The sequence below is a fragment of the Tinamus guttatus genome, unplaced genomic scaffold, assembly GCF_059628265.1.
Source record: "Tinamus guttatus ecotype Peru unplaced genomic scaffold, ASM5962826v1 Tinamus_guttatus_pri_ptg000356l, whole genome shotgun sequence".
Taxonomy (NCBI): Eukaryota; Metazoa; Chordata; class Aves; order Tinamiformes; family Tinamidae; genus Tinamus; species Tinamus guttatus.
The window spans coordinates 4,657,869-4,682,974 of record NW_028288890.1 but is presented as its reverse complement, the minus strand read 5'-3'; the positions used below and the strand labels follow the sequence as shown (position 1 = coordinate 4,682,974).

At 45.8% G+C, this 25,106-nt stretch overlaps 1 protein-coding gene across 3 annotated transcripts in view; it reads right to left on the bottom strand.

Moving 5' to 3' along the window:
• The window catches only part of LOC104578103 (S-adenosyl-L-methionine-dependent tRNA 4-demethylwyosine synthase TYW1), a 96,929-nt gene that overhangs the window by 38,578 nt on the left and 33,245 nt on the right, over window positions 1-25,106 (bottom strand). For all 3 annotated transcript variants that reach the window (XM_088530132.1, XM_088530130.1, XM_088530131.1), the window contains 3 exons: window positions 20,866-20,975; window positions 15,417-15,594; window positions 11,703-11,838 (listed from right to left, as the gene is read on the bottom strand). In XM_088530132.1, the coding sequence (XP_088386258.1) occupies window positions 11,703-11,838; window positions 15,417-15,594; window positions 20,866-20,975 (424 nt within the window). The remainder of the gene's footprint in view (window positions 1-11,702; window positions 11,839-15,416; window positions 15,595-20,865; window positions 20,976-25,106) is intronic.

Below are 25,106 nucleotides of genomic sequence, written 5' to 3'. Positions count from 1 at the left end.
GTCGACACTTTATTATGGCCTTTGCAATATTGGGAGTGCCAAAAACTATAAAAACTGACAATGGTCCAGCCTATATAGCGCAAAAAACACAAATATTCTTTCAACAATGGGGAATCCAACACATCACAGGTATCCCCCATTCACCCACAGGCCAAGCTATTATCGAGCGCACACATGGCACCCTTAAAAATATGTTACAAAAACAAAAAAGGGGGAGTGTAGGCTTATCCCCACAGGAACGCATAGCGAAAGCTTGCTATGTGTTGAATTTTTTAAATCGCTGGACAGAAGAGGGCCCCCCTATATACCAACATTTTGATTCACAGAGACAACACAAAGTTCAGGATAAAGCCCAGGTTATCATCAAAAACCCACAGACAAATCAGTGGGAAGGGCCTTTTTCTTTAATAACCTGGGGTAGAGGATATGCTTGTGTTTCTACAGGCTCAGGGCCAAGATGGGTACCTGCTCGATGGATTAAGCCTTTTTTAACACAGTCATCACCATCATCCACACCACCGTGACATCATCCACACAGCAGTGGATGCTGTCCCAAGCTAAAACCTACATATGGGTAATTCTGGCCAATCAAATTTGACAGGACATGTTATACTATCTAGTCCAGTAAATCCGTTTGTAACCTGTCTAGTAGGACAGCCTGTTGATGTTTGGCATATTTCGTTTATTGTTAGTGTGCCTGCTTTGTTTCTTGTTATGTGTTTAAGGATAGATCATTTAATTAAGTCATGGCTGTTCAAACAAAAACAAATAAAGAAGGGTGAGATGTGGAGGCTTGTTCAAAGACAATAGTACCTTGTTAGCAGATAGTTAACCACAAGGGTGTCAGTCTTTGCAGCAGATGGGGGACAGAGCCGAGAAAGACGAGGACTGAGGAACACCTCCCCCTGCCTCGTGTGCGACGTGTCTTGCCAGAAGAAAAGAAACAAAGCCAGACAACCGCGCAGGTGGCCAGATGCTGATTGGTTGTGCGCTTTGCAACACTTGTGTTAAGAAAGTATAAAAAGAAGTCGGTTTGGAAATAAAGTTGTCTCACTCTGCACCCCAGACTGAGTCCGTTTCTTCACAAGGTGCAACACTGCACAAGTACTTTTACTCAGAGATGTCAAGTTTGGAAGGAAAAAGAAAGAAAAGAAATCTATTTTCTTCTATAGCCTTGTAAATAAAAGTAAAAAAAAAATCCACATAATTACAAAAATGTGAAAATTTGGCTCCTCTGCTTTGCACCATCTTTCTTAAATAGAGATCAGTTTATATAACGGCTCTTATAGCATACAAAAATCAGTTTCAACGGGCCAGCTTTGAAATTCTGCATTGAAATAAGAAAACCCCATATGGAGATGAACACACCTGTACTAATTCCCAATCCTGACTTTTAAACTGGAAAACCCCATAAGGCTGCAAGCAGTCCGCCTCTGTACTAAGCACAATCATAAGTGATCCAGATTGGAAATTTGGGGGGAGGAACCCTTCCCTTACTAAACCATGTCCCTAAATCACCTATTTTTCCTGTACTCTCTACTGCATGTAATCTATTTTATTCCTTTACACTTCAGTAGCAATTTATTAGTTTAATTAAAAGTCTCTAGAAATAAAATAACATATAACAATGTCTTTGTTTAATATCTGGAAAAAAATGTTTTTCTTAAATAAATCCATTTTCCACGGACACTCTTTTTAATACACCTAACTCTTGTAAATCATCACAAATTACTTTCTGTTGATTTAATTTCTTGCTTTTGTGGTGCTGGGGTAGTTTCAGGAAATTATCATGTAAAATGTATACTCTTGGGGGGTGGGAATCCAGTACATTGCTTAAGATAAGAGGATGGCATTACAACAGATTGGATCAAATCTTCAGCAGAAACACACTTCAAACTTAAATAGACCACATCCCTTGACAATATTTCAATTCCTTTGGGGTAACAGAGTATATTTAATACTTTAAAAGACAGAAAAATCGTTAGGACAAATCCAATAGTGGTCCTACTAAGCTCTGACCAAAACAGTCGTTGCCACCAAAGACCAGGGCTCGCGTTTGGGCTGGAAGAGCTCACGGGCATTGCCCCAAACCACCTCCCTCACTAAGATAACTCGCTTCAGCAACACTTTCAGTTTGTGCTCCAGTGCCAGCGACTTTGAAAAGACTTAAGACACAAGCTTGACAAGAGCCCCTACTGCGAAGGCTCCCAAATATAGGCTCGACCCGGACCTCTGCTTCACAGGCATCCTCGGATGAAAGGCGGCCGCGGTCCCGGAGGCCGGAGGCAGCAGATGCCGGCGCAGCAGGGACCGCAACGCGGGCGACGTGACGAGCGCTCGCTCCCGCTCCGCCTGCCGCCGCCTCACAGGGGCGTGGGCAACGCGGGCGCTCAGCCAGGCCTCACCGCCGCCGGCAACCAGCACGGACAGCCCTTCGCTTCCCAGCGCCACCTGTACGGCGCCTTGATCCAACGCGGAGAACACAGCAGAATCACTGACTTGCTTCCATCTGCTGTTGCCACCAAATATTTAAGCTGAGCAGATATTTCTGCTCTCTTCTGGGCCAATGCTGTGTGTTAGATCACACCAGGAGGTAGATACACTTGGGTCAGGTCATGAGCAGAGAAGAAAAAAGGGCATTTGTGCCCAGCTCCACCCCGAGGAACAGCCGAGACCACCCTTGGGGACTGCCCGAACGCTCCCTTTGTTTCCCATTCACACACCCCAGCTGTGCGTCAATGCGGTGACATCCATCTAGCTCCAGGAGCCAACACCTCGGCTTGGCTGCTCGGGCACAGATCAGGTCAACCTGCTGCACCCTGCGCATGGTAGTCACGGAGAGGGACCATTTCTAATGCTTTACTTGATGACACACAACTAACCCTGGCAGTGTGAGGAAGTCAAGGGAAAGGCACTCACTACTAAATAATAATAAAAATCAGGTCAATTTAAAAAAGCAAAATTGGCATTGAACAATAACATACAAAAAACCTCAGCACACAAATTGGGGAACTTAAGACTCAAGAAAAAACTTGAATGACATTAAGAAAGGAAAGGAGTAAGATCAGTTTAAAAATAGAGCCCAACTTTAGCCAAACACTTCTGGCTAAAGAATAACCTGAATATTCACCAAAATCTCGTCCTTGGATGCAGTGGAGGAACCCAATCTTCCCCCCTGCAGGTGCCAGGTATTTGGTATTTTAAGTCATTGCAGCAGTTCTTTATACATCCAGTCAAAGATCTGGATACCTCACTCCAGACTTCTGTAGCTGGAAGCCTCAGCCAGAAAAACAACATCCCACTTAAATTTCACAAGGCTTTACAAGCCTATTTCTCAAAATCCGTGGGTTTTGCTCAGCAACTGGGGTTACAGAAAGGAAGAATAAGCAGCACTTTAACGATCCAGTAGTAATGCTGGCTTAAGTGAGCAATTGCAGGCTAATGAAAAATAAAGACATCACGCCTGCAGGGTGAAAGATGATTCATGATTTGATAAACATGTCAGCACCATCACAGGTGTAAGTCACAGAAGGCAGCAGCCAGTAATGCAGACACGGTGCACGTGCGACTAGCGGCACAACAGACCAGCAGAGCAAAGGCAGCCCAGGTTCTGGCCTGGGAAACGACTCCTGTATTTAACAGAGCAAACCGACACTTGCTACCTTGGGAAACAACAAGCCAGCAATACAACTTCATGAGTAAAAGTCGAAAGCAGAAATTAGCCTGCCATAAAAGCCTAATTACCGTATTAAAAATCGTTCTTGCACTCTACCAAGCAAGGGATTTATATTTTTCTTCTAGGTTTTGTACAAACCACCTAAAAATAGAATTCAAAGTCCCACCCCGATTTGCTGAAAATCCTGCACGTTTAACCAAGAAGAACAATAGAAGAATCTGAACGAAAAGCTCTCTCATCAATTAAGCAATTCTCGCAAGGCAACTTGCTCTTGTAAAACCAAATAGCTGTAATCCAAAGTAACAAACATGACATAAAAGTAAATGGGCTTTAAGCATTTTAACGGCATGTCCTGTTAAAGGGCGGAGTTCCAGCAGGCGCCTTGGGGATCAGGACACGTCCTGCACGCTGCCAATGGCCACAAATTTGTGGAGCGGGGTCCGACCCGCAGCTGGATGATCTCTTAAACTAGATCTCTCTCAACATTACCTGATGGGACACTGTCTTGAATCCCCAGGCACATCACCAGAGCTTTCACTGGTCACCGAGTAGTGTCCCCAAGACACAAGTAGTGTCTGGTGTCCCCAGCCTCAATTCTCCACTTGTGATTGAGACAAAAGCAATGAATGAAAATAAAGTATTTAGAACAAGATCAGAAGAATTTGCTCAGTGAGCAACTGGGGCTAGTTTATAATATATGTATATACACACATAAATTACATTTATATATAAAAATTTCCTAACTAGAGAGAAAAGGCCGGGGATGAGGGAGGTGCAGGAAGGTGAAAGAAGCGGAAGAAAAATGAAAAGATGGAAAGCAAACTGAAGAAGACAGACACCACAACCTCCTGAGACCCCTCCACGCCACACTCCACACAGGCCCTACAGCACTGAGCAGATTTCAACCTGTGCTGGGAGCTTTTTACAATACATTGGCACAAAATTAATGAACACTGTTCTAGGAAAGAGTGAGGAGAAATAGTCCATGCTCCATTCCTTAAAACTTCATGTCCTCTGTGTTGCAGAACTGCTGTTCATGTTTGTGCTATAGAACTGACAAATATGCTTAGAATTTGCTGAACATTTTTGAGAAAAAGCTGAGTTTGCCCATTACAAAGGGCCTTAGTTCCATGACAATTAAAAACAAATCACCTTTGATTGATCAATTTGTTTTGACCTTTGGTGACAGTTTCCATGCCCAGATTCTGTACTTAAGCATGTACAGGAGAACAGGTCCCATAGCTTTATCTGAAGGACATACCAGCAATTTAGCAGCTTTGTCTAAGACTCTGAATCCATGTGGTGTAAATCCTGCACCTCTCAAATTGGCAAGTCCAAGAGCAGTTTTGTCCAAAGAGAAAATGCAGGACTTGGCAATGAATCTCACTACTTGCAAGTCAACAAGGCTCCAGATGGGTTGCGCCAGCTTCTTCAGCAGCTGCTATGGTGATGAAGGTTGTGGCACATGGTTGGAGAGTCTACACACCACCCTGCTGATCAAAACTATAATTTACATCTAGGAGCAAGTGTTCACAGTTATAAATACCCAACAAAACATCAGCTCCCTTTCTACTTCCAAGGATGGAGACCACTACAAGGCCAAGACATGAACACAGAAAAGAAAGATCGCCGATTTACGTGATCTGCTTTATTGCTAAGTCAACCCAACAAAGAAAGCACCAGATCAGATTCTGCTTCTGTAACCCAAAACAGCCATCAAACAAAAATTGAAGCTTATGAAGATGATTATTCTGAATAATAAGAGCCCTGAACATGTTCCCAGAGCTGAATCACCCACCTGCTGCAGGTTCCTGCCCTACAGGTTGCGGGAGCAGACTGAGCGCTCCCTGACTGTTTCAGCCACAAACCGACTAGGTCAAACCACGTTCAGCTGTTTGAGCCGAGCCTCTGATTTCCCCTGAAGCAGGGGAAGAGCACCCAACACAGCCCACCCACCAGCCGATACGGGGGAAACACAGCCATGGGACACCAAATCCACAGGCTACTTCCTGTAGGTCTGCGGGCCTGCAGCCCGGCAGCTCAGACTTTTCCCTTTTGAACACGCAGGAACTACTTGGGACATGACAGCTAAAGCCTTACAAGAAGATTTCTCACCTGCTTCAAAGCAATCCATCTTCTTGATTTTATTTGCCTCACAAGAGGGGCCATGACTAGGTTCCCTCTGCTTTGGAGCGGCAGCAGCACATCAGTTATTACGTTCCCATGGAATCTTATTTCTTGTTTGCGGTGCTTTCGCCTCAGTTACACACGCATCCCAACTGCAGTGAGAAAATAGAGCACTCCTGCGGATGCTTTGTCAACTCATCTTTCTTGAAATGTCAAATGAAAAGATTCAATGAACCAAATAAACGTTTCTTATCTGAATCATCAGCTTGGAGCCGTTGATATTTGGTCAGTGAGAAGAGAGAAGTCCAGCAGTTAATGCATTTAGCAGAATGGAATATTATGCAACGCTTTGCACAATCCCAGTGCATGGCATTTGGCCCAGCACCACTTTAGCTTTATAGGCTTAAATAAAAACATGTTTTAAAATAAAGTGCAGATATAAGTTTCCTGTGCCTAGTTGCTCCAAGCAGAGGTTCAATCTTCCCATTTTTAAGGGTTCACATAAAAACACACGCATGGTCCATCTTCGCAGGTTGCTCTTAAATGAAAACTATTACTCTTTTTTTTTTTTCCCCCCCACAATTGGAGAAAGAAAAGTGAAATTACTTCCCTCAAACCATGAAGTCTTTTGGGGCTAAGTCAAGAGTTCTGGCTCTCAGAGGTAAGCCCTGGGGAACAGAGCAGCCCTTTGCTAGTGAGCAGGTCCGTAAATCACAGAACAGTTGCAGGCTCTCTAAAACCAAGCCTAGCTCCTGCATTATTAACATCTGCAAGTTGTATTTTAAAAAAGCTTAAGACAAAAAACAAACAAACAAACAAAAAACTAAAATTAGTAGAGGGTAGGAATAGCAGATGCTTCTTATGAAAACTTTGAAAGCTAGCGAGGTAAATAGTGTGTGCTAATGTCAAAAACACACCAGAAGGGGAAGCAGAGAGGAGCCTGGATGGGGAGGAAGGCTCTCACCCATTTGTACTTCATAGGTCACAGGCCATGTCCAGAAGATGTGGGAAGGGAGAGATGTGTCTCCCACCAAGACCAAGGGTGGATGCTCAGCAGCTTCTGCAGCTCATGTTGTAGGGATGAGCAGGAGACCAATAACCCTCAGAGCTGGTTAGCCCAAAGCCCCACGTTGTGACAAGTCTAAGGGACAGGTGTGCGATAACAGGCAGAGCACCCGACAAGGCGTGAAGACCACGGGGACCTTGCTCCTCTGCTCAGGTTCACAGGGCACCCAGAGACACCACCCTTTCCCTCCTGGCCTCTCCATCCTGTTCTCCTAAAATGAACAGTGGTAACCAGTAACGTGGAATATGATGCCATTTTGATTCCCAAATGTGGTCACAAAGATTTGTTTCTTCTCTTTCCCGCAAGTGAACCAAGAGACACTAGAAATAGATGGAAGTTGGATTTCATTCCTCTGATGCCAAGAATCTTGTCGAAGCCTCATCTGGATCACTGCTTGTTGTACGATAAGCCGAAAGCAGATGATGCATTTCAAACACTTTAACTTAATATTAAATATTGTACCCCTGTAACACTCGTCATACTGCATTTCAAAAGGCTTGTACCAGAAGTCTCATTAGCAAAACCATTAAAACAAGCACGCAGCTGGTAGAGAGCGTTCACTGCGCAGAAGTCAAATTCTTCTAAATTTACAGTGGCAAAATTGATTACAGTTTCTCACATCTGTTGTAAATTTTACATCTAAATTCTCCCTAAAACATCACTTAGCTCAGACACAAACTAGGCTCTATGAACCAGCACCCCTCCCCCAGGAGCCACATAAATCATCTCCATGAAAACCAAATGTGATCTTTTCATAAAAACATTCATTACTGTCATGTATCATATAATAAGCAGTAAAGCTTGAGATGCAACTCAACGCATCTACACTGCGTTTGCAGTCACACAGACACCAGGGGTAACTCTGAAGGAAGGACCGGTTGGAGAGAGGGGAAGGGAAGAGACCCCCAAGTCATCGGCACCAGGTACAAGTCCAAACTGCAAGTTGGCATCTTCATCATCCAGAAACGTAAATGAAGCTACCTGTAAGCAGCGTTACAAATGCAGAGCTGGAAGACAGCAATACAAGGCTTTTTTTTTTTTTTTTTTTGGATAATATTTCATGCCTTTCTCTGGACAAACCTATCACCTCCAGGCAAGAAGCACATACCCCCAGGCTCCAACACCTACAGACATAGCACTGTTAGAAATGTGGTATCTTAGGAGAAGCAGAGCTAAGATTTCTAATTTGTCCTTTTTAATAGAGGGGAAAAAAAGAAAAGGAAAAAAACACATTTGCTACGCCTCATCCACAGAGCCATGACCCTGTTTCGCAGTGAAAACTTAATTCCCCTGAAGTAGGAAAAAAAACAATAACAAAAAATAAAACTAAAGAACAATGTCAAAAAGAAAGAAAAAAGGACAAGGCTTTATCAGAGATCTGAAGCAAGCGTGAATCACTTAAGACACAAGTTGCTAACTGAACTCCACAAAGCTCCAATAAGCTCTTCCTTGCCTTTTTTGTGACCCTCTTGGAAGGACAGGCAGGACAAGGCTCTGCTTCATCATCAGTTCTTGCAGTGCCATAACACTGATTAACCTAAAGGGTTTTTTCTCCTCCCCCCGCTCGCTGTGTGTGGTTCCAATCTGTTTAAGAGGACGTTGGCACCTGTCCTCGGAAAGGTAAAGCGGTTCAGCGCTGCCTACTTGTGCCTGGCAGCACAGCAAGTCCTCTGCGCTACAGCGCAGGGAGCAGACTGGACAGGATTCATCACGATTAAGCCCAGAAGATACAGAAGGATGAGGTGACACCATGGCAAGGTGATAGAGTGCTCTTCAGAAGGCATGAGAGAGCAACAGGGATCATGTCCCCAACCCTCCTGCAGCCACCAAGCCCACGGACTTCCAGCAATCTCTTGCTTCAAGAGCTACCTTCTCAACTCCCTCCCCTCAGAAAAACTCCCAAAACAACCCACCAGTGAGCCCAGAGGTGTTGAAATACAACGCTCAATCACAAATGGGGTATGGCCTGCTGGTATTTGCATCATCATCTTTTTTCTCTAGAGTTGAGATCACTAGACTACAGATTTCTCATCCTTTTGATGAGAATAGGGTTTCTTCCTTAGTACTTCCTCCTAGTGCTCAGTTCATCAAGGGAAGTCACCTCAAACTGTTCTGATGAACTAAAGGCTGTCACAGGATGAGACTACCAGACTATTCACACAAGACTTTTGGAAAGGGCACATTCTAGACTGCCCATGTGAACAGTTTTCCTCTTCCTTTCACTTTGCCTTGGAGGGCTGAAGACATGACGAGAAACAAATGAAGCCCTCTCAAAGCCCAGCTGCTCCTTGACATCAAGTCCTTTCTCAAGAAGCATGGCTCAGTATGGAGGATTTGACATAAGTTCATCCTAATGAGGATAAAATTTACTCCAAAGAGAAGGGGGCAACAAGGGGGCTTCTTTCTGCTTGCTCCTGAAGGAAATATCACGAAGGATTTTTTTTTCCCCCTAAACCTTCTTTGAAATTGCTGCAGTGAGTAATCCCTGGCATGCTGTATAATGCTGTGAAAACACACTGGGAACAATTCCTTATTACATTTATTCCTTTATTTATTAATGGCTCAAGAACTTCGCCCAGAGCTTCAGTCAAAATGAGTAAGTGAGAGAGAGGGAGCCCAAGGAGGACAAGAGACCGTCCATCTTCGGCCCTCCGTGTGTTTCTTTTATTCTCACCCATCTATTTAAATTATCACCATGCTGCAGCAGGAACAGTCTATAACAGCACATCTCTACAGCATCAACCACGTCAGAGCCCCAGGGCCTGCCAGGCTCTTCACATGCACCCAAGTGAGTACCACAGGCAGCTCTCGGAGCAGGAACAGCACCTACCCAACAGCACAACAGCAAGCACAGCAAGGTACAACTTGTGTCTGTAGGAACCCTTCTCCCCCGTTTATTTTCTTTTTTGAAAGTGCCAAAAAAATCAAACCCATCAGTGATTCTTATTAGCAGTGACTCATATCAGCTGCAATGCCAGCTTGTCTCAGTCTCCAGAGAATAAACCAGGACAACTTGTCAGGTGGTGTAAAAAGTATGAGCCTTGCATTTTGTTACCAGATATATAGCATCATTTTCCCAACACAATGCACCAGCACTTCCCCATCTATTTGGAAATATGAACTGTATTTCTCAAGAATATCAGAAGATGCATTAGCTTTCACCACCTTTCATTCATCACCGTCCTATGAAGCGGTGCTTAATATCCCACTTGAATAGCAAGCAAGCAATGCACCACGCAGAAAGCTTCTTGTGCTTCTAAGCAGAGAAATGTAATTTTTAGGGGCCCTCTACAGCCAGGCTCACTTCTAACATTAGAAGAACGTAACAAACTGTGGCTTCCTAGAGCCTTCTCGTTGTGTCCCACATTTGGTGGCCTAACTCACCAGCAGAGCGGGACACTGGCAGTATTACTGACTGCAGCAACTCTTAATTAGCTCGTGATACCCGTATCTCAAGGACCCTTCAAAGAGCAGTTGCCTTTAGGGGAAATTGCACCTGCTAGTTGAACAACTTCACCTTGACCAGAGTATTTTTAGCTGCATGGACAGACCTGCCAATACATTCACCTTCAATTCTTTGCAAGGAAATTTCTGACAACATGCAGCAGCCCTCATATCTATCCAGGGTCAAGACAGACAGAAGGAGAGAAATGATGAGCAAAGGCAAGTTCCCAAAAGACTTCTGAAATATTTTTGTTTCATTTCAGCTTCCCTTTGTTCCACAACCTCCTCCGTTCTCACAGAGATCGGAGTGAGAAGTTCATCTCTGCTTTCTGTAAGCTCATGGATTTGGCCTCGTATTTTGCCTAAGGAGATCAGCCAACACAGTTAAGCGCAAGCAGCTTGGTAAAGCCACCCATCTGCCTTTGCAGGAGAGAGCACCACTAATTTACACTGAGCCTCCCAGATCCGCTCATATATTTGGCAGAGAACAGCCCAATATTGTCACTGCAGAAGGTAATAAAACTTATTACTCAAATAAAACAGGCCCTCTTATCTATTAACCTCAGCAGGTGACATGCAACCTTCTGCCAAACCTGCAAATAGAAGTACTTCTTTTAATCATCAGAGCACAGGAGCAGTAAACAAGAGAGGAGACACGTGCATGAAGCACTTTCCCTATTAACACACGTGATGCTGCGCACCACGAGGGCTTCATTAATTACTGTAAGAGCTGTAATATGATGGACTGAATCCTGAGCTGACAGTATCAGGCACGAGTCCACAGGCTTTCAGCTCAATGTTGAGCTGCCTCCGATGGACACAAACCAGCAGCACATTAAAGGAGGGTCCTTACTGTTATGCTTAGATTCACTGTTGTAACTAAGCCCTTCTCAAACGTGTCTTTAATCCAACATAGCAGGAGGGTAACTAAAGCTAGTAGACTCCAGCACAGGCACCTTAATGATCTCTGCATGCTTCAGTTTCAAGGGAACCTTTGGGAACAAGTGCAAAGTCCCACATATGGCCCTGAGAGTCCTCCCGGGCTTCCCTGAATTGCCAGTTCTTGGCAGCCTGATTTCACTGTAAACCGCTTCACGAGGAAATCTTCTATTAGCTTATAATCTTCTTAGAGTGACTTATATTTGCAGCAAAACTTACTGTCCTTTTGCAAAGCACATTCTGCCTTCCTTTTCTCCTGAAACTTCTTTCCATGCGAAAAACCTTTCCAACTTGACAGACTTTGTATCTTCATACACAGAACACATAAAAGCACCCAAAGACAACCAGAACTCAACCCCAGCGTCCCTCTAGCATCTCTGTCTTCCACGTCTGTCCCAGGTAGATCATGTGCAGAAGAAAGTTAATATATATATTTTCTTTACTGGGTACCTTTTCAGACAAGGCCGTTAAACTGTCTAGAAACCTCTGCCAGAAATCCTTGAAGAGGGGCCGATCAATTTTCTTCAGGCTCTCTTTGGTGCTGGCATCCACGCTGACATACAGCTGCGTTACTGGCTCAAGGTTCCTTGGTAATAAATAAAAATAAAAAAATAAAAAAAAAAAGAGGGGAATTGTTATTTTTCAGACATTTGTGCTTACTGAATCTTTGCAGAAAACAAAGTCGGAACAAGCTGCAGCAGTAAAAGGAATTACACAGTACAAGTCAAGCTTCAGGGAATCATCTTTGCCAAAAGAGCTGTAGTCTTAATAGTTACTGTCTCACCAAACACACCCAAAGACTTGGAAAGTCACACATACAGAGGACTCAGATGACTTCTTAATGAGCAGAGAACGGGAACGTACTATGTCCGAGCAGAGCTGCAAACCGCGCAGAAAGGCTTTCCAAAGCACGCTCTGACGGGAGGGCTCTCCTTGGCTTCACAGGAAAGACACTGCTTCACACCCTAGCTCCGAGCTAAGACCCCAAAACCTCAACCCCTTCCCCAAAAACACTTGCCTTGGCTTGCAGAAAGGCAGTGCCACCTTGTAGAAATACAGCTGCAAGTCGGCCCATTCTTACTAGTGGTCAGGTGGAACCTATCTGCAGCTTGCATCATCAGTCCAAGAATTTTTGGAGAAAAATCAAGACCATTTGAGAAAATAAAATAAAGCACAGCCCTTATATCACATAAATCCTGCAGCAATGCCCCTGGTCACGTACCAGGGCTGAGCGTGGCTTTGGCAAGCCCAACACGGGCAACATCTGCAAGACTAAACCTCTCCTGCTGGCTCGAGAGGCTGTGCCCAGCTGAGCCATCCCAAAAGCATGCGGACACACACACACACACTGCAGGGAAGCAGAGAGGAGAGCAAACACCACCGTGGTCTATTAGCAAACAGATAACGAAGAGCAAATAACTCGCGAAACTCGCGCGAGGTCCCTTGGCACAGAGCAGCCAGCTGAAGCCGGGGATGTTGACACAGGCTCCTCGTCGCGCGGTGGCACGGACGCACGTTCATCGAACACCGGGCGCTCGCTAAAAGGCCACTTGCTTTCCCCGTGTCTGCAAGATGAAGCGCCGGACACCAAGCTGCACTGTGCAGCTCTTTGGCTCCTAACACTTCTTGGACCATGTCAGGGAGGAATCTTTGCTAGGACTTTCTGTGAAGGCTGTTAATGATACAGGCGACACTTTCAGTTTAATTTGGTTCTTCAGGAGAGAAGAAATTAGAAGCTTTTGTTCAGCTGCCAAACAGTACTGCCTAAAAATATAATAAATTTCCCCTTGAAGGTGATAAAATGAGAAGAACTGTCCAGAATGAGACAAAGTAGAGCTGTTAGGGGCCAAAAAAGGCTGTTACTTGACATGAACATGCAAGCAACCTAGTAAAACACATTATCTAATTAGATGATTAAAACAGCCAGGAGGAAATATTTTAGGTTTAAATATATATACCTATACATATATATATATATATATATACACACACACACACACGTGTGTGTATAAATCAGTCTGTCAACAAGCTTTTCTGGAGCAGCAGCCTAACGTCACAAACTCCAAAATGACTGGAGCGTTCTAGGCACAAATGGTTCAAAGTATCCAATTACAGGAAACACAGGCAGAATATTCTTCTCTTCTGCTAATCCTCCATTTGCCTAATTAAGAGGCCCCAATGAAGATGTCGTGGGCGTTCTTCAGCGCATGAGCAGAGAAAATAATCTCTTCTCAACGGCTCTGTGTCCTCCTGACAGGTGAGGGCCAGCACACTTGGCACTGGAGAAGACGAAGCAGGAGCGTAACAAGACCCCACTGAGGGTCTGCAGAACTTGCTTGGACATGCCTGGACCTACGACTAGCATGGGACCTAGCACGTGAATAGCAGGGAGATGAGAGTCAGGGGTCTGCCCATCACCAGGAGGAAACAGAATACCAAGTGATGTTGCCCATGGCACGGTACCTGCAATGGATTTTCTGAGGTTCTTCCTTATTTGAGGTTTTAATTCACAAACAAGACCTAGACAGTTGACACTGAGTCCAGGGGAGCAAATTTGAGCTTACTGCATTTACCATTTGTAAAATGAACTCAGGCATAAGCCATGAACCATAAGTCACTTAGTCAACGGTACCAAAACCCACCCTAGGAACAGCTGAGGAGACACTACGCGCACCCAGGCCAGCACTTGTGCAACAAAAATCTGATTAACTTCACCAAAACGTGCGCACGCAGTCCAAAAATGAAAGGAGGAGGATGTGGATGCCACAGCCTGCAGCACGGCTGGGAGCCCGCGGGACCCCCGCGGACACAGGGAGGGCTCCGGGCCACCTCCTGCGGTTGCCCGCCGCATGCTGGACGGCTGCTGCTTATTTTAATGCCAACTTTTAGACTCTAGCTCCCCGCTGCTGACAGCTGAAGATTAGCTCAGTGCAGCACACTTCAATTCTCATATTAAGCAAATCATTTGCTTTGATTAGCCAAAGCGCAGGTGCAATTTTTAAGACAGCCAGCCTAGCATTTTTATCACTTTTTTTTGGTTTCTTTTTTAAAATTGTTTGGCAGATCCTAGGAAATATATCTTCAAAATACAGTGCATGGTCTCTTTTTTAAAGAAATGCTATTTTTAGGAAGGAGCAATTCCTGTCCCTCAGGCACACAATACATGACTTTAAAGTAACTTGATTACACAATCACTCCATCACCTGGCATACCTTTGTAGTGCATAATTACTCACTTAAATTGCATGGTTCTGCCCCCATCACTGCCACACTCTGACCATGGAGAGGAGGGAAAAAGGAAGCCCCGTGAGAGCACCCATATGAAGAGACATCGCACGGAAGGGCCAGGCCGAGCACATCCCGAGAACACTCCGGTCCAACCCCGCTGCCTCAGCAACCCCAGGCAGGACTTGGTGCCCAGCTTCAGCCGGTGGCTTTGGGACAAGCTCCCGGGCACCTGCAGCACACGCTGCAGGCAAGGGAAGGGCATTGGGTGGATTTCTGTGCCACGCTGCTTCAGTCTTGGTTAAAAGCAGCTTGCTCAAAAACATCAGAAACAGGAATTCTCTGCATTTGTAAAGGTGCTTTCAACAAGATACATTAAAATGTCATGAACAGTAATCAGCACAACTTCCTCTCAGCACCAGGGGAAGACATTTTTGCAGGTGAGGGTGATGTAGCCCTGTGCTCTTCACGTGCACTTAAACCATCCTGGGGACCCCTGGAGATGCTGAGCTACACAGAGCTCGAGTTTGAGCCTTTACAGACGTCCCAGCAGAGCCAGAGCAAAGATCAGACTGCAACAGGAGCAGGCAGATGAGAAGGGCAATTTATGACTTTCACCCCCTGCTCTAACTGTTGCAAACACTTTTTTTCCTCCTTCTTTTTCCCCCCATTCTCACCCCTCTGGGAGGGACTATATCACATTCATTCACTTTCAAAAGCAATCACACCTTGTTTGAGAGGGAAAAAAAAAATCCAGCTGGGAAAGAGAAAGAGATGAGAAATACCATGGACAGATGACGATTAAAAGCAAATAGATGCTGAGTAGGCCTTTTCATTGCCAGGACTCCTGCAGAGTAGACTCTGATAAGCAATGAAATAAAGCACAACAGAGCTCACCACAGACGTCTGTCACGAGGGAGTTATTTTCTCCAGCTCTTACCTAATCTCCTCTGGGAACTGTGCATTTGTAACCAGGAAACTCGAGATGTTCTGCTGGTGCAGGAGCTTCAGGAAGCGGTTGATCTCGGGGTACATGATGGGCTCTCCCACCAGGGACAGCGCACAGTGCTTCGCTGTCATCGCTTCTTCAAAGCGATCTGCTTTGACTCCCGACACTCCTGAGAAAGAGAGGGAAAAACTGTCCAAAATTACCCGCAGTCACTATAGCCATCACCTGCCACAAGCCGTATATCCGCATTTAAAACCCTGTGGCACAAGAGAGACCCATAACTGGAGTGCTCCTCAGCCAGACACGGTGACACTAGCCCAACCCCAGCATCGAGCAACAGGGCTCTGCTGACAGCCGAGGAGCAGCACCCCTCCAGAACGCTCCGTTGGGGGCTCCATGCACAGGTTACTTTTTTTTTTTTTTTTTGGCCACACTCAAGTCACATTTTGTCTGGCTGGTCCTCAGTGATGCCTGGGATAGAAACACAGGAACGTGAAAAATTTGTGCCGCTTCAGGGAGGTATTTAAAGAAAAAGAAAATCAGGTTTTGCTTCTCTCCGCTGCTAAGTGTGGGATAGTCTCCTGGTCAAATGAAGACAAACTCCTGGAAGGAGCTGGGCATATTCGGAGCAGAGCAATAACCACTGTGCATCACTGCTGATAACCGCAGAAATGCACTCTGCAGAGACAGAGGATCTGCTGAAAAGAGAACCAGCTTTTACCAGCCCAGCATGATTGAGGGTGGAAAGGACCTTTGGAGATCGCCTAGTTTAGTGGCGCCTGTGGCACAGTTCTGATTTTGAAGAACCGTTTCAGAAGAGGAAAAAAGCAAGAAAGTCAACTGCAGCATCCACGTGAGACAGCCAGGAGGTGCAGGTTTAACCAACACGATCCAGGCTGGCTAAACCCACAGGAGAGCAGAGCAGAGGGGTCAACATTCCTCTGTCCCATCCATTCCTGCCCAAGTGCTCAGGACTCCGAACGAATTTAGCCGACTACAAACAAGTTTTTGTTCCAAATATGTCACTTTGCATTTCCTTGATATGCCTTGATGCACTTGAATAATACCCGAGGTTTTAGATAGGGGATTGGTCTGTTTTTGCAAAAAAAAAAAAATTATATCAAAGACTTAAGTTTGAAACCAGGTCCTCAGCTCACCTCGTGTTGCCTAGACGCTGCAGCTCAAACAGTACAGAAAATTACATGCTATGCTGCAAAGGCAAGATAAAAAAGAGATGCTCCTGGGCACTGCCTCAGCCGCACGCAGAAACACCGGGTTGCGACGGGAGCGAAGCTTCGTGCAGCTGCAGCCTGCCAGCCTCAGCGCGGGGCAGGCGACAGGACCATGGCTCTTGTGCACAAACTTGGCAGCACTAAGCGAGGACTTAATTTGAAGAGACTCTCAGCCACATACGGATATTAAAGGAGTGACGTTTCTATATCTAACACTACCGTAGGTCATGTTTTGGAATTAATTAATGTGTCTTTCTTGGCATCTTGCAATTTTGGTTATGATAATTGCAGCGCCAGCTTTATAAGCAGACAGTAGGAACAATTCCAACAGGCTGTAAAGCTCTCAAGAATAACTTTCTCAAAAGAGTTTACAGCAGACGCAGCACACACTAAACACGCTGCAGAGGAGGCGGGAGGTTTTATAGGCAGTCTCTCGAGCACATAAATCACAAGCTGGACAGAGGTAAACTAGAAGGGAATAGCAGCTATTCCAGGAAGCACCTCCAGCACTTTCCTACGGGCAGATTTGCAACGGTTCATGGCAGCTCTAACGGAGGAGCAGGAGCGAAGGAGCCTCAGGAACGGGAGCGGGACCTGCAGGACCGACGGCTCCCGGGTCCTGCCGAGTTCAAGTCTCGGCGGGAGCCCTGGCATTGCCAGTGGCCAAAGCACCTTTGACCAGCACGTGGCCCTCGAAAAGCCGCCTCCTCCTGCTCTCCTGCTGGGGCAGGACAGCATCACTACAATGATGTGCTGACGCCAGGCACCGCTCTGCAAGCGCCTGCGCTCCCGCGGCCGCAGAGAGGACAAGAAACAGGTTTCATCTACTCTTACAGACACACACGACTTTAGATCTGATCCTATGACCCATCATGATTAAGACCCATCATGATTCCTTCCTGATAGAAAAAGAGTTTCCTAGTTCAGCCCAGGCAACACTCCTGCTTTTCCCAAGTTAAGCCAGGACTATAATATCAGAGACACCCTCTCTCCTACGTTTGAATTATGCCCTACTCCGTGCATGTCCTTGCGAAGGGCGCAGAGATTTACTAGTCACCACCTAAAAAATGTATCAGCTGTCCGTACCCTCCCGCCTTGCTCCTATCAGCAGCGGTTTCTCCATGGGTTTCTCTAAAGGAGACCGGTGCGACACTGATTAATGGCTGTGGTCTTCACAGCTCCATCCTGAGCATAGCAACGAGAGGAGAGGACAGGACACACCATTTTTTAAAGCATGCATATAGAGACTCCCGCACTGAGAGCAGAGGGTCAGCAAATATTTTTGTTTCTGCAGAAAATGTCTTTTTACTCGCGAGTGAAACCAACAGATGGGATTACAAGGCATGTTTGCCACTTCCCTCACACTATGTCTGTGCACGGGAATGCAAAGCCTCGCACTACGAAGAGCACCGATTTTGCAATTAAATTAGAGTATGATCTGAGCAGCACGGCTGCACTTCAAAGCCTCAAGGCTAAGGCATGTTCCCCAGGCTCCTCTTCTCCATCATCTCCTGCAGCCTGCTCTGCTCTCCCTGGGGCTCAGTGTTCAAGCTCGCCCCAGCAGCTGTGCCCAGCTGGAAGCGTCTCCAGAGCCAACGCGGCCGTCGCCGCCGCACGGCCGAGATCCACCCGCCCTCCCGCTCCGCCTCTCCCTCTACGCCCAAGCAATCCAGTCCATCGCTCTGCTCAAACATATATATATATTTATTATATATATATATATGTATATATATATATAAAAATCCATCATAATAAAGTCCAACCTACCATTTGTGGAGCGCTGCTAAGCTGTGGGGAAGCGGCGCTTCCAGGCCGGACGGCGCCCGGCGCTGCCTCGGCACACGGGAGCTCCGTCCCGCCAGGCCCCGGGCAGCCCTGAACTCTCCCTGCCTGCAATTTCCTGCACAATGTTTCAACTCAATTTTGCCTTCACTGATTCTACTCTGACAATATTTTCACAGGCACCTCAGGGAAAGGACAGTGTAAAATTCACAGAACGTAATAGCTGGCTACTGGGCTTAAGGTTTTTTCTATTTTTTTTTTTCCTTCTTCTTTAGCTTAATAAACCCTTTGATTTTAGGCTCCCGGGACAGGAAGCACTGTCATCTACCACTGTGAAAACGAAACGCATCTTCTCTTCCGTAGCTTTGCAATGTAGTTTGAACCCAGAGCTTGTCTCAGACTTTCTCCTTTCACGGCTCAAGGTCAACATAACTGTGCTGATGAGGTCCCTGCAAGGTTCAGGGTAATCCACGGAATCTGTTTCATTGAAAATAAGTTCCAGGACAGAGAATTGGGAATGTCTGAGAGAGAACGGGGAATTTTTTTTTTCAAATGCTGCTAAGTCTATCTTAGGCTGTCTAAGTCTTTCCCTCTTTTGGGGAAAACAGCAATGACTAGGAAGACAAAGGTTATTCCAAAGCCTGAAGGTGGTTTTAAACAGTTTCTTGGACTTGGCTTGGCATGGTAGGACTTGAACATGCTTGCAAACGAATTTTTCTTTTCACCTTTTTCCCTTGTGAACACTGGACATTTTGGCCCTACAACACATCCATCAGCTGCAATAGCAACCGCACACAAAAGCATTTGTCACTTTCAACAACATCTTTGCCTTGAAAAAGGCCCCAGTCAGAGTCGAGTCCTGCTGGACTAGGAGGAGGCAGCTTGTCACTTCTAGGGCTTTTAAGAGTTAGAGCAAAAACCACAGAAATGGTGGTTAGGAAGGACCTTCGCAGGTCTCTAGTCCTACAACCGGCTCAGAACTGGATTGGGGTTTTGCTTAAAATATCCCAAAAAATCTCAAAGGTTGGAGGGTTCCTCCACCTCTTGGCGGCCTTTCACAGAGCTGCAGCCCCTTTCTGCTGAACAACTTCAACATTCAAGTCGAACCCACCAGGCAGCAGCTCACGCCTGTTGCCCCTTGGTCCAACATCACAGACGGATCTCCCAAGCCTTCATGGACACAACAGGCCACCACCGCTCCCGCAGAGCCCTCCACTTCTTGCCGAACAAGACGGCCACCAACCACCCAGCCTGGAGAGCTGCGCTTGGCCTTGCATTTCCATCACTCCAACCAACACCAACTGCTGTCTGCTGCCTTAATTCTTCTCATCTCGCCTATTCCCTAAGGAATTCTCATGACTGATGAACATCCTTCTCACTTACCCATGGCAACACCCTTCCTTCTGCCCCATACTCCCTAGGGGCCTGATGTGCAGAGCCGGAACCGCGCAGGATTTCGCTCTACGTGGCGGGCAGCACACAGCTAGAACCTGTAACCCTGCCTGTTCTCCATCCAGCTCCGAACGGGAGCTCCCGCTGAACAGCTCCTTGGAGAGCTCTTGGCCTGGAGAGCAACTTCAGGAATCAAACAAAGCTCATGGGCCTTTAACTTGAGCTGCTTTTCCTCCTGTTATGTAACTCCAGTGAACAAGACTGTAACTCTCTGCTGCTGACAAAAGTTTTTCCCTGTCACATCTCTAATCCATTGGGTTCTCTCTGTGCACAGCCAACATAAACAAGCGAGCTCCCAAAACGACAGCCAAGACTAAGGCTCGTCTTGCACGTTTTATGGCTGCTTCATTTACCTCCCGCTGCTCACGCGGCCTCCACTGTCAGTTAGGAAGAGCAGAGCTCCAGATCTGGCCTGCCAAGCTGGCCAGCTGCTCCCGCACGCAGCTGACCTTGGCAGGGCAACCACGTTTCTTACGTTGGAAAAAGAAGAGGAAAAATAGATACAGTGGATGCACACTGAACTCACAAGCAGTTCATACACCATGCAAGTTGCAGTAATTTTTAGAGGTCTGAGTGGTGCTGACTGCCTGGTGCTTCAGTTGCAATCTAATGCTCAAAAACACCTAATAAAACCCCCCAAACACTTCAAATACTATGGAAGCCTAAATCCTCACAAGGAAAGGACATGATAACTCCAAAGATGTCCAAGAACCAAGTCCATTTTACTCCCTCAAAGGCATCATAAGATTTTCAATGTTCTAAAGCCAGGAGAAAAGGCAAAATGTCTCAGAAAACAAGTAATCAGTGTGTCACCAAAGTTCCCAATTTGCACATCTTTCTTAGATTAGTTACAAGCTTCCTGCTTCCGTCCTAGCATTCGGCACAAGATTAAAATGTTTGGACCCTTGCTTGGAGGTGCTGCTGTTCATCATCTCCTACTTTCCCCCATTAATGCCACTGTTGGGACAAGTTACCTTTGAACTGCTTGATCATATTCTGATGGTTCTCAATAGCCTCTCGCAAGATCAATTCAGGTTGATCCATTTTCCATCGCCACTCTGTACCCACCGGATTTGTATGATGCCTGCAGGAAAAGAGAATGAGTTACTTATTGCAGATGGCAACATATAAGGCAGAACCCATCTGTTGCCCTGGGTACCTTGGCATTGTTGAATAAAATAAAAAAACAACTTTAAGTTTGCAGCACGAATCCACTTCTGATATAACCCACCACAAATGCCATCCTTTGGGTGGTATAAAGGTACCAACTGCTGCCCTGGAAAGATTTTTGTTTCTAACCCAAACCTTGTGCAATGCTCTTGTGACAGGACAGACAAGCCAGAGGCTACCTCAAATGTAGAGAGAGAGCAGGAAGTTTGCAATATGCCAGAGGTGCACCTACACTGAACACTCTAGATGTATTCAACAGAGGCTTCTCATTATTTGAGATCTGCCAGCCACTGAGCTACTCAGAAACTCCAAAGTAAGAAAAAAAAAACCAACAAAACACAAAACAAACAAAACATATTGATTTCTTTAAGCCAAAGCAGCCTACATGAATAAAAGCAGCTCACCTTCCACCTGAGGGACAGCTGTTGTCAAAGAACTGGGCACACTAGGTTAAAAAGCCAACCTTACCTAGGCAGAAAAGGTCCCTACCTTCACATTTGAAAAAGGCCTATCCATGCAAATCCATCAGCACCACGCCTGGAAGATACCCAACTCTCCCCATTCCCTCCTCTTTGCCACAAGAAAACTTTGGGGCATTTTAAATCCTCTGGACACCGTGCATTCTGACCAGCAGATGAAGTACTACCAGTAACATAAGTGCTGCACGACATGGTCTCACCTAGAGAGCCTCCAAGGCAGACAGCACCAACGCAAGAGTACGGACCTCTCCCTGGGGAAAGAAGGAGCGTCGACCATCGCAGCTCCAGACAAAAATACAGCATCAAGAAACACTCTGGCTTTCTGATCAGCAGATCTCTGGTCCATCTACTGGTCTCATCACCATCCCTGAAAGTTGACTTATTCAGTCTCACAGCTACGTGGCACCAGAAGGTGACATCCAATATTTAACTCCAGCAGGAAAGACAGAGGGAAGCAATTTTTCCAGAATTAAGTGGCTGGTTCAGTGACTAGCAAATGCAAGTTGAGACTCTCACTAAATCCATATATGAATTCTGGACCTGGCATCCCCTAAAGCAGCCTTTTGGTCCAAAAGTTTGTCTACTCCAAGAGCATAACACTCAAATACTCCTCTCAAACTGCTCTACCATCTCAAAGATAACAACCTCTTAGCTAAAGCAGCTCTGCTTTTTTGGAGTTCCCACTTTTTTAGGCTGCCAACATGGAAAAAATTTCTAAATACTAGCTATAAAAAGGCATTTATAAAACTCTTACATGTTTAACTACATAGCTTGTACCTTGTATATTTAATAGGGCAAGCTGGCAGAAAATCAATAGACTCTTGATGTACTCTGGACAGCCATTAATTATTAGTGTGTAACAGCCCTTGAATTTAACACATTCTAACTGTTTAATAAACACACCAGGTCATGCCTACAAAGCAGCTTGTTTGGCAGAGAGCAATTCTCTTTGAATATGGGAGAAAAAGCAACATTTCATGGCTTAGGAGACCGTTTCACAGACCCTAGCACAGCCAAAATGTAACTGTCACTTTTCCCTCCCTGTGACCCCTGTATCACCCTCCTCGCTATGTGCCCATGTCTTGAGAAGCGCTGGAAGCAAAAACTGGTGGGGAGTCGAGCACTGCTGCCCTTCTCACAGTAATGTGCCACACTGAACACCTTGTCCCACAGCCTTATCGTATTAGGGAGCTTCAGGTCCCAAACGTGCTCATTTGAGAAGCTGCGCTAACACTCCAAAGGCAAACTGTGATCGCTCCTGCAAACGGCCCTGGCTGTGCTCAAGAAACGCGCGGATGAGGCACTGAGGGACGCGGTTCACCAGGCCTGGCCTTGAAGAGCTGTCGGTTGGCCTCGGTGATCTTGAAGGTCTTTTCCAACCGTGATGCTCTACGGTACTATGAAAGTTGTGCGAGATCCCACCAAGGCAAAGGGGTAGTTCTCAGCTCTCCCCTGCTCCCACTGAACCTTCTCTGCACCCTCATCAGAGCACTGATCTCCCAGTATGAGTTGCCAACGTTATGGAGACCTCCCCGGCAGTCCCTCAGACACCGGCGAGGAAAGTGTGGGCTTCACTGGAGCAGAGCCTTCAACTCCCCAAGCGGCTGTTCGGTGTTTAATAAATCACCCGTTTGCCCAATCACCACAGACACGTCCGTTCAATAGTACTAATTCCAGTGATGGGAAAAGGCAAGATTTATTGCAACACCATCACAAAATGGAGGCATTTCCCCCTTGCATCTGCTTAGTTATAGACGAAGGGTTTTTTTCTTCACTTGAGGTCTGGCAATTTCTGTATTTGTGCAGCAACCATAAATAAAGATGGGCTTGAGGTCAGGACTCCTAAAAGGAGGTTGATTCTGCACTTGACCCCCAGCATGGCCCTAAGCAAAGCAACAATCCTCTCGAGAGAGCCATGCCCTCCTGCAAGCAAAACTTGATACCGAGTCTTCCAAGAAAGCGAGGGGAAACGCAACACAAACACAAAGCGTCATTTACCCTAGTGAGCAGTGATTGATGCCGAGAGCTGGTAGAGAACATGAAGGTGAGGAAACACTGGCAGCAGGGATGATGAAAGGAGAGAGCACATCATTCCCAGGAAGGGACCGGAGCAAGAGAGCAGAATAAAAACCACTGAGTTCAAGAAAGCAGTGAACTCGGAGCTGACAGGTGAGCTCCCAGAGGAGGAAAGTTTCCAGCAAAGTTGTCTGGGAAAACTGACGGTTTTTAAACCCTATTAAGACAGAAGTGCAAACTGTGGCAATAAAGAAAACAACACAAAGTATAACAAGAAACCAATCTGGCAGAATCATGAGCTCTTCAAGCACCTCAGCAGTCCTCCAGCTGGGAATAAAAAGGAGAACATAAGAACACAGGGTCATAATCGGAAAGCTCAAAGCACAAAACAAGATACAATCAGCAAAGGGTAAACAAAAAGGCTAATAAAAATATCTTTCCCTGTAATGATAGGATTGTGGGGAAATGCTGGTCCAAGGCGCAAGGAAGCAAGGACTAGCACCTCCCCATGATGCCAAGAAAACAAAGTGTTTTCACCTTTTCTTTTGCTTCTTCCCAGTGTCAATGGAGAACTCAAACTAAACTAGGAAGAGAACAGGTTTACATACCCAAATTAAGTGTTTTCAAACGGTCACATGTCATTAAACTCATCCTAGGGCGTGTACAACCTGGCTGATGGGGTATCAGAGCAACTAGTCCCATAAGCTAAGCACTTTTGGAGAACAAGACAAGACACATAGAAATGCAACACCCAGTTCACGAGAAAACAAGGATTTGTGCATCAGTCCTTAGTCTCCTGTTTCTCAGGAAACTGTAAAATAGCTTGTAACCCTCCGAAGGCAGCCTGAAGATGATGCTACCTACTCAAAATTTGCAGTTGACTGCAAAATGCAACGTGGGGAAGCAAACAGCTAGGTAGCACTTCCAGAAAGAGGAATCCGTTGCTTATAGCAATCACTATAGTAGTCGACATTATACAGCAGCAAAAATTCACACCAACAGTGCAAGAGCGCTAGAAAGCACTGCCCGAGAGGCACACGGGAGGACCGAGATTTAAATCTCAAAGACAGGCCAGAGGGAAGAGATAATATTTGCCTGCAGCTCCCAAGATGCTACTTCACACATGGAGAAGAGTCCAACACTCTTCACGTTACAGCCAGGGCAGATACTTGGACATGGAGGAAGGGCAAGAAGGCAGCATCGCAGCACCTACATCCAGCAGCCGTAAAAATATCATCGCTCCGTATTTCTAAGAACAGGTTAGACAAAATAGCTGTCAGGAATGACTCACTGCCTTGTAGCCAGAGGTAAATTAAGACTCCAATTCCTTCCAGACGTGTTTTCTACAAGCAGAACATGTTCACGCACAAAGTTTAAAAGCAAAAAAGTTCTCATAGCAATTAAAAAAAAAAAAAAAAAAGCCCTATCCAGGCTGCTGTCTGAGAAAGTGGAACGCAGTCAATGTTTCTATAGAAACTTCCTGTTCAATAACAGCCAGTTATTTCTTGGTGTTGCTCTGAGCAATCTTTTGTTAGATTATGGTGCAAGCG